Source organism: Dipteris shenzhenensis, chromosome 3 (assembly GCF_047967505.1).
Source record: "Dipteris shenzhenensis isolate YYH24624 ecotype China chromosome 3, Dip_SZ_1.0, whole genome shotgun sequence".
In the NCBI taxonomy this organism is placed as follows: domain Eukaryota; kingdom Viridiplantae; phylum Streptophyta; class Polypodiopsida; order Gleicheniales; family Dipteridaceae; genus Dipteris; species Dipteris shenzhenensis.
Window position 1 is genome coordinate 59,633,884 of NC_141598.1, and position 19,086 is coordinate 59,652,969.

General features: G+C 46.1%; 1 protein-coding gene across 2 annotated transcripts in view; it reads right to left on the reverse strand.

Annotated features, from left to right (window-relative positions):
- ATSUV3 (ATP-dependent RNA helicase) overlaps positions 1–19,086 on the reverse strand; it is a 201,247-nt gene that overhangs the window by 31,606 nt on the left and 150,555 nt on the right. For both annotated transcript variants that reach the window (XM_087370523.1, XM_087370514.1), the window contains exon 12: positions 9,572–9,636. In XM_087370523.1, the coding sequence (XP_087226649.1) occupies positions 9,572–9,636 (65 nt within the window). The remainder of the gene's footprint in view (positions 1–9,571; positions 9,637–19,086) is intronic.

Here is a 19,086-nt window from a genome sequence, read left to right on the forward strand (position 1 = left end):
CTCCCTTCTTCTTCACCCTCTCCTTCATCTCGATTACCCCTATTCTCCTATAGGGGTCTCCTCGGATTCAGGAAAGCGGACGGAGTTTTTATTTTTTGTGTTTGAATCGCCCAACACACCTCGATTGACGAATGGGTTCCCATTCAGCCAATCCGTCTCCGCTCACACCGGCCGCGAGAACTGTCACTTTTTCAAAAGACGAGCTACAGCAGTTGCAAAAGGATTTCGAACATGAGTGTTCCACGACTCTCTTCGCACGCATTCATGGCTCACACCCCTCCAGGTCACAAGCTAGAGATTGGATGCTGTCGGCGCTTCCTCAGGACCTCGCCCCCCACCTCAAGGATGTTCGCGTTTGTTGGGACGGGATTTGTTTCAGGTGTGGCTAGATTCCCCGGACGTCACGAGAGACCTGCTACAGGCCGGGTTCCTACTTCTAGGCTATAGGAGGAGCTTCTTGTTTCCTTTTCAACTGGGATTTTACCCAACTGAAGAGGACAAGCAGGGAGTTTCTGTTTTCATTAGCTTCCCTGGTCTTCCCTCAGTTTATCACCGGCTTCTTTTACTTATTGGCGAGAGGTTTGGTGTGGTGGCAGAGATCCCCCCTCTCCCTGGCGAGCCCTCTTCGGCCGCTGAGGCGGTCAGGATGGACGGGGTACCCAGGGTTAGGGTCATTGTCCAGGACCCCAATATTTCAAATGACCACATCATGCTACAGCCACCCGATGAGTCCTTCTTCCGCCATAGATTTGAGGTTGCGCGTCGGCAGGACCAGTGCAGGATTTGCAGATCCTCAGGGCACTTCGCGCGAGATTGCCCAAAGAAGAAAAAGAGGCCCACAAAGCAACCAACTCGTACTAGCTTACGACAGAGAGCTGGAGCAAGACATACCGCTCCACAGACATGGCCTCAGACACGGGCTCCCCCCTCTCCTAGGGCTACTCGAGTCCCTTCGGCACCCCGCGCCACCTCTGGCCCACGGTGGGCTCCAGTCGCGGCTAGGCCCTCTACTCTAGTTCACTCCTCCACCTCTTCGGAGGCTACCCCCTTGGAGCCTCAGGAGGAGACTACTGTTCAGGAGCCTTGTTCGACTCCACCCTTGGATCAGGCTGTACCTTCCTCAGCAGCGCAGGTTGTTGGCACCTCGTCTGCACCACTTTTTGATCAGGATCCAGTACAGGTGCCTCCCTCTTTGGACAGAGGAAAGGGGGTTTTACATTCTCTTCCTGCTTCGGTAGGAATCCTTCGTACCCCCTCCCCAGGACTGGCTCAGCGGAACTCTTTTTCCGCTTTGGAGGACCTCTCTAGCCTCCCAGATGATGATTTTGTACCCTCTACTTTTGGAGAGCCAGTTATCGGCATCCCTGTTGAGAGATCCTTCTCTCTCTCACCTGTGGACTTTCCTCCCCTCGGACCTCGTGTGTATGGCAGGAAATCTGCTCCGGTAGAGGCTTCTGTTTCCGCCACCAGGTCGGGTAAGGTATTCCAACCCACTTCCTCCCGGCGATGAGGATAGCCAGTTGGAATATACAAGGATTCGGCAGCATCCCTCATCGCCATCGCACACAGCTGATCAGGAATCAGCTCCATCCAGGTGTTTCAGGTGGTTCCCTAGACATTCTTTTTCTTCAGGAACACAAACTGGATATCAGAGATTGCTCCAAGTCAAGTAAACTGCTCTAAGGCTGGACTTTTTGGCTTCCTTCCTTGGGAACCAGAGGAGGTACATGCATTTCAGTTTCAAACTCTATTCTCCCTCTGGTCATTGGACACGGTACGATAACCCCCTCCAGGGCGCAGTGGGTTTTACTTCTGATTAACGGACATAAGGTTGGTTTCCTCAATCTTTATGCTCCGAACAACAGAGGGGACCATGTTTCGTTTTGGAAAGAGTTGCTCTCGTGGGCTGACATTGCGGATTCATGGATTATTGGAGGTGACTTCAACATGGTTGAGGCACCTTCTGATAAGAAAGGGGGCAGAAAAGGTGGTATCCACTCCCTTGAGAGAGCAGCCTGGGATGCCTTCTTGTTCAGGTTCAGTGGCAGAGATGTTTGGTCAGATGATGCATTTCTTGTTCAGTCTCAGTCACTTTTGTTTTCATGGTCGAACCATAGGGTGCAGATGCCTATCCATGCTCGGATTGACAGATTCTATGTGGGTGACTGGGCTCTTGATAGAGGGGGGACAGTTTGCATTGCACCCAGTGTTTCCACTTCATACCATTTTCCGGTAATTTTGTCCATTTCAGAGCCTCATCTAAGAGGACGGTCTCACAGTGTCAGGATCCCAGACGCCTTATACACGGATGAGACTCTCACAGAGGCAGTGTTGGAGATCAAGGTTTCTCATATGCATGGGGGGGTGGCCGGTCCTTCACATGTAGCCACAGCACTTGACAGTATCAGCGACTTCTATCACTCAGTTGCTAGTGCTCGGCAAGGTGAGGTACTCAGGCGAGAGATCGGTATCCACCGGCAGTTGGCAGCCCTTCAAAGGGAGGAGCAGAAACAACCATCAGATGCTTGGATATAGGAGCGCCTTGCTGCGGCAAGGGCTCACTTGCAGACCTTGCTTGATCACAAAGCAGAGTATGCCTTCCATGCACGGGAGTCCTTTTGGATACAGATAGGAGGGAGAGTCAATAAACACTTTTTCTCTACACTTGGCCCCAGACATAGTAGAGAGAGTGTCAGGCAGCTTATTGACTCTACAGGCATTTTGCAGTCCCATCCGGAAACCGCATGCATTTAGCGACATATTTTTATACCTCCCTTCTTTCCGCAGATCCGAACTCACAGACCAAAGAGGTGGCGAGAGATGAAGTTTGGCAGAGTTTACCTGTGTTGGTCACCCCAGAGATGTTATGCTCACTTGATGCACACTTTACCAACACAGAATTCAAGACTGCTCTTTCTACCCTTCATAAGGACAAATGCCCTGCTTCCGATGGTCTTACTCCCTCTTTTTTTATAGCCTTTTGGGATATAATAGGTGATCATATTACTTCAGCCCTGCAAGGCATTTGAGACTCGGGTGAGATGCCTGACTCATTGACCGAGGGACTCATTCACCTTATCCCGAAAGGTGGCAACAGGAATTTTGTATCCCATTGGAGACCCATCACTCTTTTGGGCACTCTTTACAAAATCCTTGCCAAGGCGATCAGCATCCCCGACTACAGCCCCTTCTTCCAGATCTCATCCATGATGCTCAGACAGGCTTTGTGCATGGCAGGAGCATTTTTGATAATATCTTTTCCTTTTGGGAAGCCACAGAATGGGCTATGCAGAGTGGGCAGAGGAGGCTAGTAGTTTCTCTTGGACTTCGAGAAAGCCTATGACACAGTAGATTGGGGTTTTCTTGAGGGCACTCTTCTACGGTTTGGATTTTCAGATGCTTGGATCAAAGGGGTGGCCTCCCTTTACAGATCAGCCCATAGCCAGGTTTTAATTGGAGGGGTAAGGGGTGACAGGTTTCAGATTTCCAGATCAGTTCGTCAGGGATGCCCTTTAGCACCCTTCCTCTTTCTTTTTGTGGCAGAAGCTATGAGTATCTTCCTTAGATCTCAAGCTGAACTTTTTGGGCTGAGACTACCCTTGAGACAGGAGCAGCAGCTTTTTGACTGTGAGTTGGTTGATGACACTGCTATTTTTATTCAGGCCTCCTTGCAGTCACTTGATTCTTTCCGAACAGCCTTGGATATTTTTTGCTCAGCTGCAGGGACACACATTAACTGGCATAAATCCTTTGGTTTTTGGATCAGTGATGAGGACACTCCAGGCTGGGGAGTTGACATTGGTTTTTCCTGGATTCAGAGGGGTGTTCCTATCAGGTATTTGGGATGCCAGGTAGGATTGGCCATCTCTCCAGCACAGCAGTTTGCCCCAGTACTGGAAAGTATAAGGAAAAAGCTCCTTTTCTGGAGCTCTGCCAACTCGACCTTGCATCTAGAGTTGTGGTAGTGAACCAGGTTCTCTTGGCCACCTCCTGGTTCGTGTGTCCTTGCAGGTGCCGGTCTATGGATTGCATCACTCAGCTCATCAGACCAGTCAGGAATTTTTTATGGAGTGGACTTGATGGCACAGCAGATGTTGCAGCAAGGGTGGCTTGGGAGACTATTATTCTCCCTACATGTGAAGGGGGCCTTAATGTCATTGACCCGGACTTGCAGTGCAAGGCATTGCTCTGTAAGGTGGTGATGAGGGGACTCATGCCTGGGCAGGAACCTTGGAAGAATTTCTTTTTTGGACGCATTCAGGCTTGCACACCAACCTTGGGAGATGATTGGGTGGACAGCCCTCGATGGATTTTCACATCAGCCCCTCTCAGATCTCATGCCTCTCCTCTCATGACTGCCATCCTGAAAGCTTGGGGGAGCTTCAGGAACACTCTTCGAAGGATTCCACTTCTACCGTGGAAGAGATTGATAGGTAGCCGATCATTTGGAATGATAGTATTCTTGACGAGCATGCGAGACCACTGGGCATTTCCCATTACATGCAGTGGTCTAAATGGGAGAGAGGCCCCGCCTACACAGTAGGCACTTGGAAATCTTTTATCAAGCTACCTGTGGATCAGAGACTGCAGTCCGTGAGTCACCTCAGAGGGGTAGCACGCACGATTCAGCAGATAGATGCAGCATCCCGGTGGAATGGACAGTTGAGCTGCCTATTACTTCCACCACTTGGATGGGGGCTTTTTCGAGGACATCAATTCGTTTACAGGTGATCGCTCTCCGAGGTCTCGGGGAAGACGCACTGGTCTTTGATGTTGGGAATGGAGGTTTACTTTCTACATCCAAGGATGGCATTCTTCTTGAGGTTGCCTTTCAGCCTGTCAGGATTGCTGGTTTTGTGGACCTTTTAGCGGGCTTGCAGTGGTACTTAGACCCCGACCCTCTGCTCTTGGCCTTGGGATCTTGGAGGTTGTGGTTATATGGAGATGCACCTATCAGGTGCTTGCAGTGGGACCCAGGAGAGTGGGAATGGATAGATCATGGGCACCAAGAGAGGGGGATTCCCTTCTTTCGTTTCACGGTTGGTAATGCCAGGAGGTTTCAGCTGAACAGTAGGGGTCGGATTCCCTCCAGAGCCCCCCATTGGGAAAGCTTCTTCATCACCGCAGACTTGAGTCGAAATTTCTGGAGGAGGCTCTGGAAATCCCTCAGAAATAGAAAGATCACTCTTTTCTTTTGGCTTTCTATTCATGAAGGGATTGCAATGAACCTATGGAGATCATGATTTGGGCTGATCCCACTTGTCCTCGATGCCATTCTGCAAAGGAGTCGGTGCGACATTGCCTTTGGGACTGCAGTCAGGCGAGGACTGTTTGGAAAGGGGTTGCTCGGATACTCAGCATCTTTCACACTTTCCCTTTCTTCATGACTTGGGGCTAGGTCGCATGGTTATCTCTTACCGGGCCCCAGGTGTTTTATGAGGGTGAGCCTTCTTCTTGGGCACTCTCGGTCCGCCGGCAGGTGATAGAACCCTGCTCTCTACAGGATGTACCACTTACTCCCTTCAGAGCTTCTCATGTTTCAGTGGACACCTCTTGGGAGATTTTGGCTAGCATTTCCCCTTGGCACATTTGGAGAGCCAGATGTACTGAGGCCTTGGATGGCACCCAAATACACCCATTACAAGTGTTCACGGGTATTTGGTCTGACACGGTTCACACTTTGATAGCCATATCGGCTAGCATGCAGGGCCCTTCACGGGCAGCCTCTTCTAGAAGGACTATATTTCTTCGAGTTTGGAGAGGTTCTCCCTTTTTCTCGGAGGTTTCTACCGGATTGAGATGGCACTATCAGCCTCAATCCTTTCTTTTTGGCTCTTGAGCTTTTCGTGCATTGCATGATGTATCCCGTATGGAGCTTGCTCTAACGGTTTTTCTTTAATACTAAATAGAAGTTTCTTTTTGCCAAAAAAAAAAAAAAATCCCCATGTGAGGCCCCGCTCTGTCAGTGTTAGGATTCCTGATTCTTTCTATGCAGAGGAGGGCCTTACAGAGACATTGTTGAGACCTGGGTATCTCATTTGCAGGATGGGCAGCTTTCTCCTTCAAACTTAGCCGCAGCTTTCTCTGATATCAGTGACTTTTATCTTTCAATTGCTAGATGTCGTCTTGCACGTTGCCACCGATTTCTATGCCTCCCTTCTTACAACAGATCCAGACACTCAAGCCACAGATGATGCTAGAGTAGTTATTTGGCGACACTTACCTGGGTTGGTGACAGGCCATACGACTGTTTCACTTGATGCACCCTTCACCAACATAGAGTCCAAGATTGCTCTCTCTACCCTTCATAAGGGCAAGTGTCCTGGTTCAGATGGACCTACTCCCTTATTTTTTATTACTTTTTGGAATCAGATTGGGGATCATATTACCTCAGCCCTGCACGGTGTATGGGACTTGGGTGAGATGCCAGACTCACTTACGGAGGGCCTCATTCATTTGATTCCGAAAGGGAGTTGCAAGACTTTAGTGTCTTAGTGGAGACCGATTACCTTGCTGGGTACCTTGTACAAAATCCTAGCTAAAGCTATCAGCCTTCCTCTACAACCCTTTCTACCAGATCTTATCCATGATACGCAGACGGGTTTTGTGCATGGCAGGAGCATATTTGATAACATCTTCTCATTTTGGGAGGCTTCAGATTGGGCCATGCATAATGGTCACATGTTGGCCATTCTACTCTTGGACTTGAGAAAGCTTATGACAAGGTAGATTGGGGCTTTTTGGAGGGCACACTTACTCGTTTTGGCTTCTCAGATGCATGGATCAGAGGGGTGTCACCCCTCTACAGATCAGCCCATGGCCAGGTTCTTATTGGTGGAGTCAGGGGAGACAGGTTTGAGATTACCAGATCAGTCCGTCAAGGATGCCCCCTAGCTCCCTTTTTATACCTTTTTATGGCTGAGGCTATGAGCTATTACATAAGAGCTCAAGCTGGAATCGTAGGGCTCAGGCTTCCTCTGAGACAGGAGGATGAGCTCTTAGACTCTGAGTTGGTAGATGACATGGCTGTATTTTTGGATGCAACTCCACAGACACTGAATTCATTCAGGACAGCATTGGATATGTTTTACATTGCAGCAGGTGCACACATTAATTGGAACAAATCCAATGGCTTTTGGATCAGTGATGAGGACACTCCAGTCTGGGGGATTGACATAGGGTTCACTTGGATTCAGAGGGGTGTCTCCATGATATATCTGGGATGCCAAGTTGGGTTGGGCATCTCTCCGACAGAGCAGTTCGCTCCCGTGTTGGAGAGTATCAGGAGGAAACTCATCAATTGGAGTTCAGCCAGACTTGACCTTGCATCTAGAGTTGTGGTTGTGAACCAGGTGTTGTTGGCCACTCCTTGGTTTGTTTGCTCATGTTGGTGCAGATCTAGAGGTTGTATCGCTCAGCTCATGAGACCTATCAGGAACTTCCTATGGAGCAGTTTAGATGGCACCTCAGATGTTGTAGCCAGGGTGGCTTGGGAGACCCTCATTCTCCCCACAGGAGAAGGGGGTCTCAATATTATTGACCCGAGCTTGCAGTGTATGGCCTTGCTCTGCAAGTTTGTAGTACGTGGATTGATGCTTGGACATGAGCGCTGGAAGGATTTTTTCTCACGCAGCATTCAGTCTTGCGCCCCTTCTCATGGGAGAGATTGGTTGGACAGCAGCAGATGGATCTTTCTCAAATTCCCCCCCTTCCCCTCTCATGGCTGCTATTCTAAAAGCTTGAGGCTGCTTCAAAAACACACTTCGCAGAGTTCCACCCACTTCTTGTGAAGAGATTCAAAGGTAGCCAGTCATGTGGAATGATTCGATTTTGGATCATCATGGCAGGCCAGTTGGAGTGTCACATTATTTGCAGTGGTCTAGATGGGAGAGGGGACCTACCTCTACTGTAGGCGCTTGGCAGGACTTTATGAGTCTTCCATAGGATCAGAGACTTTTAGCAATTGGCTACCTCAGAGGGAGTGCACTCAGGATATAGCAAATACATGCAGCCATTACGCAAGAGTGGATTGACAGAGATGACATGCCGCTTACAGAGTCCACTTGGTGGGGAGTGTTCTCATGGATGGGCATTCCGTTGCAGATCATTGCATTGCAGGATGCACAGTCGAGAGGCAGACTTATCAGATCTTCAGCCTGTCAGGATTGCAGGATTCATGGAGTGGGAATCCCACGCTGCTCTCTCTAGGGAGTGAATGCCACCTTCCCTACCACCCCTTTTGTTTGAGGGCATTTCAACCATGTTGAAATCGCCAAGAAACGGGAGGGAGCAAATCTACTCAAAAATCCCGCAATCCCATCCCAGACACCCTAGCCTATGTGCAATTCCATAGTCAATGCTGAATGGACTCGTTAGCAAAACAGGCAAATTGGGCATGAAGAGAGTCCGAAACCTGGAGCTCCACTAATTCACTGCAATCCCTCCACGACTAGAAGCCAAAAGAAAAGAGTTTTTTTTTCTAATTTTGAGAGACTTCCAAGCCATCTTCACAAAAAAATTTGTAAACCTGCAAAAATCTGAAACTTCTCCTAGTGAGAGGCTCTGAAGGGCTTCCATCCCTTATTGCTGAGCTGGAACCTTCCTAGGATTGCTAACAGTGTATTGGAAGAATGGGAGGCTCTTCTCATGGTTTCTTGCATCAATCCACTCCCACTCCCACTCCCCAAGGTCCCACTCTTATGTTTTGATCACAGATGTGATCATATTAGCTGTTGTTGCTCCCTCCTTGGTTTGAGAGGGGAATGTTAGGGATACAAGCCATGTAGGTTATGTAATTCGGTAGCGTTCACTCATACTTGTGTGGGATTGGTCATATCTCCTAAGTATGGCGAGTTCCACAATGGAAATGAAGCATGCCATGCAGTATATATAGGGAGGTCTTATGCAGAATTTTGTGGTCATGCAGTATATCTACAGGTCGCAACTTGCAACGCGTTCAAGTCTACGAGTTCCCAGGCCCTTAAAATTGACTGTTCGGTGGTCGCCGCCCTGTGGAAGGGCCGCAAGTCTGTTAGACAGTGCTGGGCGCTCTCAGTTTCCACACGTTTTTCATTGACTGTTTGAGGCGTTGGGTGGTTGCCATGTCCTATGGAAGGGCTTCAACTCCGTTGAACATGGCTGAGTGCTCTTATATTGTTTCAGGGTGGCTTGTCCTTGTTTTGAATCTGAATATTCAATCTAGACTTGTAAGCTTTCTTCAAAAGTTTTATCTCCTTCAGTGAATAGAACAGGTGCAGCTCGTGGTATGATCCTTTCTCTAGATAATAATCTCTCAGAACAAAGCCTTGCCTCTCTGACAGCCACCCCACTCAAGGTAGCTTTTATATGGCAGTACCATAATATATATTTCTCTAGTATAAAATGTATGCCTGATTTTCGTTTTCTTATCAACTTAGGCACAAAATTACATCATTATTATATCCAAATATAGAAAACATAATGAGAAGACTGAACACATTTGATCTTATAAAAAATAAACATCAACATCCAAAGAACACAGATCACAATCATTGGATACAATCATAAGAATCAAGGTCAAGTCACAACTCACCTAGAGCAGAATATATAGCGGTCCTGAAATGTTAGCGGAAGTGCCTCTAGCATTACTGCAATTGCCTACAACAAAGCAATATGGTGTTTATGTACAGTAAAGAAGTAGCTGGAAAAAGTACTAACAGCCTCAATGTCAAACTTCACAAAAATCAAAGATGCTAATAAGATAGTTTCAACTTCATCACACATGAAGAAGCTTTTCTAGGAGGGAATTTTCCAGGTACAAAGATGATTGAAAGAACAACGAAGTCAAAGATGCAGTTGTAGTTCACCATGGAGATGTGAATGGAAAGAGACAAATGGGATTGACATAGAAGAGCATACTCTAAGCTGGATAGGATATATTTGTAGGCCATGTTATGGGCTATGCATAGGTGCACTCATTCCTTGGTATGTGCCCTATAGGCCTAGTTATAGGCAGTTAGGACACATGGTACAATTAGCACACGTACCAGTTGGTATAGTTAGTTCTACTAGGACACCCTGTCCTAGGGTTTGGTTATACTGAGTGTACTTTGTACTCATTTCTCTATTGCAACAATTCATTACAGCAGTACGGTTTCTTCTCATTGCCTTCACCTCCATTGCTTCCATCACTTGCACTTGCTTTCAGTGGTCTCAAAGCAGGCCAGTGATTCTCCCCTCAGCCATTTCCAGCCACTCCGAGCTCTTGAGCTCTCCATTCGTCTGTTTGGCGGCCTGTACAGAAGCTGGTCGGCTCATTTCCCAAGGCGCCTTCACACGTGTGGTCACTCTCAAGGGCATTTGGAGCAATCTCATCGGCAAAAAACCCCTTTTTTGGTCATGCTGTTGCATAGCCATGTACATCAGAGCTGCATTTCGGGTGTTTTACTGATCTGCTCTAGCATTTTGAAGCCCTAAACCACCTCAGAGCTGCATTTTTAGTCACCCCTCCGAGCTGTTTCAAGGCCTTTAGCACACCTAAACTGGATGACTTTCACATTGGTGGGCTACTACAGCATTTTGGAGTGCCGACTTGTTCATTTTGTGCTTGCTGCTGCAGTACGGAGGACCTAAAGGAGATGCCTTGCATGTGTGGAGCTTAATGCTGCATTTTGGAGCCCTACACCAGCCGACCTGGTCATTTGGAGCCTGCTGCTGCATTTATTATACCTCTCTTGAAGGCCCCTTGCTCTCATTTGATGTTCCTACAGCTTGGGCTGTGAGCTTGTCCCCTTAGGTTGCTACTGCATTCATTTTGAGGCCTTCTCTTGCTGGCCTTCACTAGTGGGAGCCTCCACAGAAGCTCTTGATTGCTGTGGAGCATATACTCTTGCTGTAATTTCACATTCCATCTTCTTTTGGCAGCCTCAAATGCCATTTTCTGTCCATTTCACTCTCCTACAAGGGTGACTACTGTGCTCAAGTTTGGAGCCTTTTTCTTGCCGTAATTTTGGTTTACATCACCGTGTTGCCTTTGGAAGTCTTTTTGCAGCAAGTACACGTTGTGACAACCATACATTTGCACTAAAAAAGCTTTGAAGCTGTGCAGTAATTTGCCTTTGGATTTGGGAGATTGCACTCCTCTCATTTGCATTGTCAGTTGGTGCCTTTGCCTTGCATTTTTGCACTATGGCTAGCAATAAGGATGACATGTTTGGGATGCTAAGGTCAGAGGACAAACTTAATAACACAAATTACCCCATGTGGGCTTATATGATGGGGCATGTTTGGTTGCGAAGAACCTTTGGAATATTGTTACAGGTACTGAGGTCAGACCCACCATATCTCCTGCTTCTGGTACATCTGGTACTACCTCTAGCTCATCTAGTGATGGGTCCACTGCTACTTCTGGCACAGCTGCCTCTTCCACTACAGGTACTTGGACTTAGGAGCAGATTAAGGGGGTGGACGTGATGCCAAAGCACATGCCTTGATTGCTCTATCAGTGAAAAGGGTTATTATCCCTCATATCCATTCACGCAAGACACCTAAACAAGCATGGGATCAGCTTGCCTCCTTATATTAGGTGCAAATTGAGGCTAGATTTGCCTATCTCCGCAGGCAGTTGAAGCATTAAAGCTTGAAGAGGGTGGTAATATGGACCAGTGTTAAGGATTTGACAGAGCAGTTGAAAAATATTGACGAGGTAGTCCTAGATTCTCAGCTTGTATCCATGACACTTGATGGATTGCCTGATTCCTACCAGGGCTTTGCCACTCTTTGTAGGTTGGTTGCCATGGGCAACCACTGCTCCTTTAACCAGCTTGTTGCCCTTTTGTTACACGAGGAGCAAAGCTGTGTGAATAGACATGTCTCTATGGCTAGTGATCAATCCTTTCCTACACATCATAGAAAGCAAAGGGAAAGTACGCCTCCTCATACACATGCTAGTCGTTCCTCCAATGCATCTACTTATGGGGAGAAGAAAAATAAAAAGAGATGTAACTATTGCTAGAAACTTGGGCATGACATCACTGAGTGCAAAAAGAGAATTGCATCTGAAAAGGAGTCTGGTCTTGCAATTTCTAGTGCTTCTAGTACAAATGACACGCATGAGTCATCCAATTTCTCCATTGGGCTTTTCTTGTCACTTGTCAGTACAATCCTTCTATTCATGATGCATGTATGACGGTTTTTGATGCTTTTGATGCCTGGTTCTTTCATAGTGGTGCTAGCAAGCACATCACTTCCTGGAAGAAGTTATTCAGCTCACTTGTAGATGCACCAAAGCGGGGAACCGTTACATGTGCAAATAATGCATCTTATTCAGTTAAAGGCATTGGGCAAGTTGCCATTACTTCGGTATCTAGTGGACTAGCCATTGTTCACAATGTACTATATGTAAAAGGCATCTGCGAAAATTTCATATCCATTTCAGCCCTAGCTACTTGTGGATATCAGTTTCTCTTTGATTGTGTTAGGTATGCAGTCTATGTAACATTGATGTTACACATGCCTTCACGATGGTATCGATTGGCACATTGCTTAGAGGACTCTATAGACTTGATGAATATGATAATGCTTGGATGATGCTGGACTTGTAGATGCAGATGCTTATGCTGATGATGCTTCTACCATGGCAGATACTCATTTATGGCATGAGAGGTTTGGACACCTCAACTTTGAAGCTTTTGTAAAGTTGCATCAAGAAGATATGATTGTTGATCTTCCTAAGATGCATATCCTTCAAAGCATGTCTGTGAAGCATGTTTACTTGAAAAATGCACCGTTTTGCATTTCCAAAGGATGGGAGAGTTGATGCACCTCGCAAGCTGTATTTGATTCATAGTGATGTTTGTGGTCCCATGCGGGTTGCAGCTCTTGGAGGATTTTACTATTCTGTCACTTTCATTGATGACTTTACCAGATACACTTGGAATTTTGCCTTGAAATCCAAATCTAAAGTCTTTGCATGTTTCAGACATCTCATTGCTTTGGTAGAGAATGAAAGCAGGCTGAAAATTGCCCACATAAATACAGACAGAGGGGATGAATAAATGTCAAAGGAATTTGCTGATTTTTTGGCCTCACGTGGCATACATCATCAATGCACTGTGCCTTATACTCCTCAGCAGAATCCCATGGCTGAAAGGAAGAAAACTATATTTTGAATAGATGCCCGACCAAGGCATTGAAAACGATCACGCCTTATGAGGCTTGGACGTGCCATAAGCTCAGGATTTCTCACATGAGGACTTTTGGTTACTTGGCATATGCACATGTCCCCAATGACACGAACAAAGTTGGATGGCAAAGCTGTGACATGCATTTTTATTGGGTAGATCTCAAAAAGCAAGGGCTACAAGCTCTACCAGCCCCGCACGGGCAAAGATTTTGTTAGTAGAGATGTTGTTTTTTATGAGTCAGCTTGATGTCTTTGTTTCAGTTGGACCCCCTTGATCATACTACATCTGAGGTTCCTCCTCCTTCTAATGGTCATTTACAGTCACTTGTGCAGTCTGAAAATTAGCATAATTTACAGCCTGATATGCCTCCGATTGATCAGTATATTGTGCACAGGACCATTGACGAAGAGAGAGCTGATTTCAGGAGTAAACATTGATTCACGTATGCTTTGTATCCTCTCAGCCTGGAGCTGACTTTTTGTACTCAAAATTTTACTCAGTAATAGAAAACCTTCCGGGGGTTCAACCAAACATTTTGTCCTGGGCCCTAGTGCTCTGTCCGTACAAGCTGTATGACAGTCATCTATCCCTGCGCCTCTTCTGCCTTCCGTTCCAGTGCTGCAGCCCTCAATGTCATCTTCCTCCTCCCTTCCTGCTGCTTCAACACCTATTTCCTTTGTTTTTCTACCGCAGCCCTCCTCTTTCTACCTCCACTCCGACTACTCATGTTTTTCTTCGGCAAAAGCATGGTGGTGTGTTTGCCTCGCCTTCAGTCAAATCGGCGAAGCTAGATGTTTCTGATTGTCCTTCTTCTTCTCTCCAACTGGATCTTCTTCGCCAATTGTGCTCTGCCTCTGTCACAGAAGCTCCTTTATCGGGTTCCCCGCTTGTTCGTTCCTTGGATTTTGCCCTTTTGGTCTCCTGTCTTTGTCACGTTCAGCAATTGGGAGTCTGCCTCTATTTCATGATAGGGTTTTATCTTCAGCTCATCTTCGTCATTGGGCTGATGTTGCAATGGGTCCGCATTGTATTATTTCCTTTGTCTTTCTAGGCAAAGGATTTTACTATGCCCACTGCTCTTCGACTGATGTGGTAGAGCACCTTGTCAGTCATGCTGGTGTTTCTGGAGCGGGTTTTTTTGCTTATGTGATGCCCTGGGATCCCCTATTTGATCCGTCTGCCTCTCTTCTGACTCACTGTCCGGTTTGGATTACCCTCAAAGCACTGTCTGTGCCTCTTTTTCAGCATCTTCCAACTCCTGCAGTGCTTTTGGGGAGGCCTCTCCATGTGCCGAGACCGGAATTTTTGCAGGCTACCAGTGATGTTTAACTCTGTATCTTATGGGATATGATGCAACCTGTGCCATCTACTCTAGATCTTGATTTGGGCTTTGTTGATCCGATGCGCATCAGGCTACATTTTGCTTCTTTTTCCTACAGCCTGTTATCGGTGTCATCAGGTTGGTCATTTTGCACGTGCCTGCCCTTCTACTTCCATGACCACTCCTCCTGCTCCTTCTTCAGCTGTGAAGTTTACTCTTCCTTCTCCTCCGGTTTCTGCAAAGTCTTTGCTGGATAAGCCTTCTTTTACTGCTCCGAAGCATTATTGGAGGAAGGTAGAAAAATCACAGGCCACTCTTTCTCTTGCTGAAGAAGTTCAAGATGCGACTCCTATTGAGCATCTTCAGCCTCCTTCCCCTCAAGATATGGACGTGCCCCTTGCAGAGCGGATTATACAGGATGCTGCCCTGCTCTTTCTTAGATTGATCCTCAAAGTCAATCTGAAATGTTGAGTCCTGCTTTATCAGATGCAGCTCTTTCGTCGGAGGATACAGATGTTGATTTAGCCCCTTTGCCTTTGATGCCTATGCCAGAGTCTTCTTCTGTTCGAGATGCAGAAGTACCTTTTTTACTGGAATCTTTTCATCCCATGTTACAACAGTTTTTGACCCTGTGATTCAAAAATTTCGAGTACCAGCCTATATCAAGAAGAATCACAAGGGCAAAAAACAGCTTGTTTTTATTGATGGTGTGGTTTCATCACTCCATCAGTTTTTACAGAGCAACAATTTGAAGCTGGAGGATGCTGTGTTTGATCCTCCTCCAGCTTGATATGTAACTTTTTACTTGGCTGCCTCATGACTTTTGCTCTGAGGCTTTACTTATAAATTTTTTCCTTGTACTTATTGGTGGGTTTTTACCTCTTTTGAGGTTTCCCACACAGAAATATAAGATTTCACTAAAAAAAAGTGTGCGTGTGTGTGTGTTCCCACGCTCCAGCTGCTTGTTTCTCCCTCAGTTTGACGCCCTCGAGGTTCCGTTTGACGCCCGTTTTGTGTCCATACACTCTATCAAAAAAATCGGGTTTAAAAAAATCGTACTGTCAAAAATCCTTACGATTTTGTCCGTACATCCAGGGAAAATCCGTATAGCTGTGTCCGTACAGTCCATACAATCGGGAAAAATCCGTACAGTTTTGTTGTCAGAAAATTCGGGGGGAAAAAAATCGTACTGTAAAAAATGCATACGATTTTGTCTATACAGCCAGGAAAAATCCATATAGTTTTGTACCTGCTGTGCTTTCCTCCTTGTAAAGCATTGCTGCTTCCAAGCCTTAACTCGAATGGTGGATTATTCCTAGAGAAAACCTTCACAAAGACAAGTCAGTTTCCAACAAGAAACAAAAACAAGTGATGGATTCAGATGATTCCCTTCATGACTCTGCTGAGGCTCAGCTTGTTTATGAGGTTATGCATGAAGGGTTTGAAGACACCCGCAAAGGTTGGAAAGATCCACTTCCCAACATTGGCATTATGGTGGAAGTGGATGATATATTTGATCTAGTTAAGGAGTATGCAAAGCATGCCATTATAGTTTTCTTCCCAGGACGATTGCCTGCTGCAGCAGATGTTGGGAATTGGTTGACTCGAACCCTGGGTGGTTCTTATGTCAAAAAAGTTCATTATGCAGTGAGGGGCTTTTCTAAGATTATGATGGCTAATGAGGAGCACCGTCAGGTTTTGCTGGAGCAAGTCAAAAAATTTTCCCCCTTCCCCTGAGGTGGAGAGGACAAAGGCACAAGAAAAGAAGCATTACCATTTGAGACAGCCAGGGCTTTGCCTTTGTCTTGAACAGAGAAAAACTGTTTGACCCCTTTGTTTTTTACCACAGAACAGGCATTTGCATCCTTATTCAAAAGCTGAACCATTTCAGCTTGCACTGGCATCCATGGAGGTCGGGAAGGGCATTGTGAAGCCATGGGCCCAAATTGCTTGCATTCAAAGCAAGCACCTGCAAACAGCCCCACTTGAGCTTGTAAAAGGCACTCCCCATGGAAACATTATTCACAATAACTAAATATGAAGCTGGAGTGGGATGATCCGTATCCCACAAAATGCAGAAGCGATTCGAATTTCCATTGGATCGCGGTGGACATACCACCTTACCGAGGGAAGCTGCAATTTTAGGTAGAAGAGAAGACAAGCATTGAGGGAAGTCCACAACTTCTACCCAAACAGGGCAACGATGCCGAATCAATGCCTAATAATTCCGGGTGGGAGACCAGGGCAGGACATGGACCATCTGCTGGCCATAGAAAAGAGGAGATGGCTGGCAAACTCCTCAGAAAGTGATCTCTACCAAGCGACCTTTGTCTTCTCAAACTTGGAGTGGTGCATCCTCTCATGGGAAAACACCTGCTGAAAACTCTGGTGTTGGCTTGACCTGGGCTGTTGTGACTGCAAATCGGACCTTGTTTCCTGAAGAAGAAGTTGCTGCACTTTTGTCCTCTCCTCAGGCTAATGCTTCATCCCAGGGCAGAGGCCCGGACATTGAGGTAGGAATGCAGACGTAGACAGCCCGTTAGTTGCTGTACATACCTGTCCCATAACTGTAAATATGCTTGATCATCTGAAGTGTGTTACTCTCAATGTACAGGAAATGTCTGATGGTCGTAAATGGAAACTGTGGATGTACAGCCTGATATAGTTGCTTTGCAAGAGCATAATCAGCATATGTATGCTGGTCAGATAGGCCATTTTGTTGGTTATGATATCTTCTATGCTAGAGAGCACTCCTTTTCTCGTGTGGCTTTTTTGATAAAGCACCACCTTCCACCTGCTGTGACTCTCAATCATCGCCATGGTAGATGGATTATTGTTCAATACCTTATTCAAGGGAAAATTTTTGAATTTGCATCGGTTTATGCCCCCCAATCTTCTTGTGATAGAGCTTTGATCTAAGCTGCCATGCATACTTATCCATGGTGACAACATGCCTTCATTTGTGGTGACTTTAATAATGCCCCTCAATCGAGTAACAACACCTCAGGCCACACTCATATGTGAGCTTCTCAAAAACATGCATGGTCTGATTTTTTGCTTCAGTTGCGCCTGGTTGATCTCTGGAAGGAATTACAGCCCATGCTTCCGGGCTATACCTTTCAACATAATGCTCAATCTTCTTATCGAGCACGCTTGAACAGATGGTATCAGGTTGATCCACAGCATTGTGATGCCTTTACTTGTCAAATTTGGGTTGATCATGCTTCCATACATTTGGATCATGCTCCTCTTTGGTTGAGGCTTTCCTTACATGAATTTCCCACTGATAGATTGCCTTGCCGAAGGCTTTTGCTGATTAATAATAGTTATGTGGAGCATGCTGACTTTAAAGCCTTAGTCTCTGATGCTATTCAGCCTCTCTCTTGTCAAATACACATTGGTTTGGATTACGCCTGAGATTATGGCAAATCCTATATGCAAGCCACAAGGGAGACTGTAGCACATGCCAAATCTACTTGTCAGAGTTTGACTGAGCTTGCTCATCTTCGCCCTTTGTCTTCAGAGGAAAGCATGCTCTTATGTCAGGCTCAATTCTCTCTTCAATCCAATGATCGCAGAAAGCTTGCTAAATGGGAAACCCGATCCAGACAACGGGCTTTTTTGGATAAAGACTGCTCTTCCAAGCAATTTTCTAAGAGTTTACACTACAAAAGACAGGCTACCAATATCTGTATGATCCAGATGCCTGATGGTTCTTTGTCAACATCTCGTTCAGAGCTTGCTGATTTATGTGTGCAACACTTCTCCACTCATTTTGGGCATGTGGATACTCTTTCTTCTCGGGTCGTGTCTGCACGTCAGCTTCTCTTGCAGCATATTCATCCAATTCTGTCTGATGCTCACGCTTTGAAACTTAAACATCCCTTCACTGAAAGGGAATTTTCTGATGCACTGAGATCCTGTGGCAGATGGAAATCTCCAGGATGGGATGGTCTCACTGTTGAATTATTTCTTGCATTCTGGGATCTTCTTAAATTCACCTTGCTACAAATGGTAAATAAAGCATGGCAAAATCAGCAGATGCTTGTGTCATGGAAAAAGGGTCTTCTCAAGCTGATTCCAAACAAGCAGCTATGTGATTCCCTTGGTGATTGAAGCCAATCATGCTCATGCCAGTCATTTACAAGATCATTGCCAAAATGATGGTTGATCGGATTAAAGGTTATTTGCATGATGGGTTGCATCCCTCCCAATACGGCTTTGTTCCACGTCGCCCTATCACAGATAACATTGCCAATGCTTATATTGCAATTGAATATGCCAAATACACGCAGCAGGATGTTCTACTTTGGCAGGTAGATATTGCAAAAGCCTTTGACACAATTCAATGGGATTTCATCTCGCAAACTATGCGAGCTTTGGGGTTTTGACCAAAAATGCAGCAAGTTAGTTACTTGCTTTATAGAGATAGCAATGTGGCTTGCCTTTTTTCTGGGGATATCTCTAATGAGTGGACTCTTCGTTGTTCAATCCGCCAAGGATGCCCTCTCAATGCTTTACTGTATGCCATTGCTACTCATCCTATGCTGCAATATATTGATCATCTTGTGGCTTCAGGATCACTTCATGGCTTGGAATTGG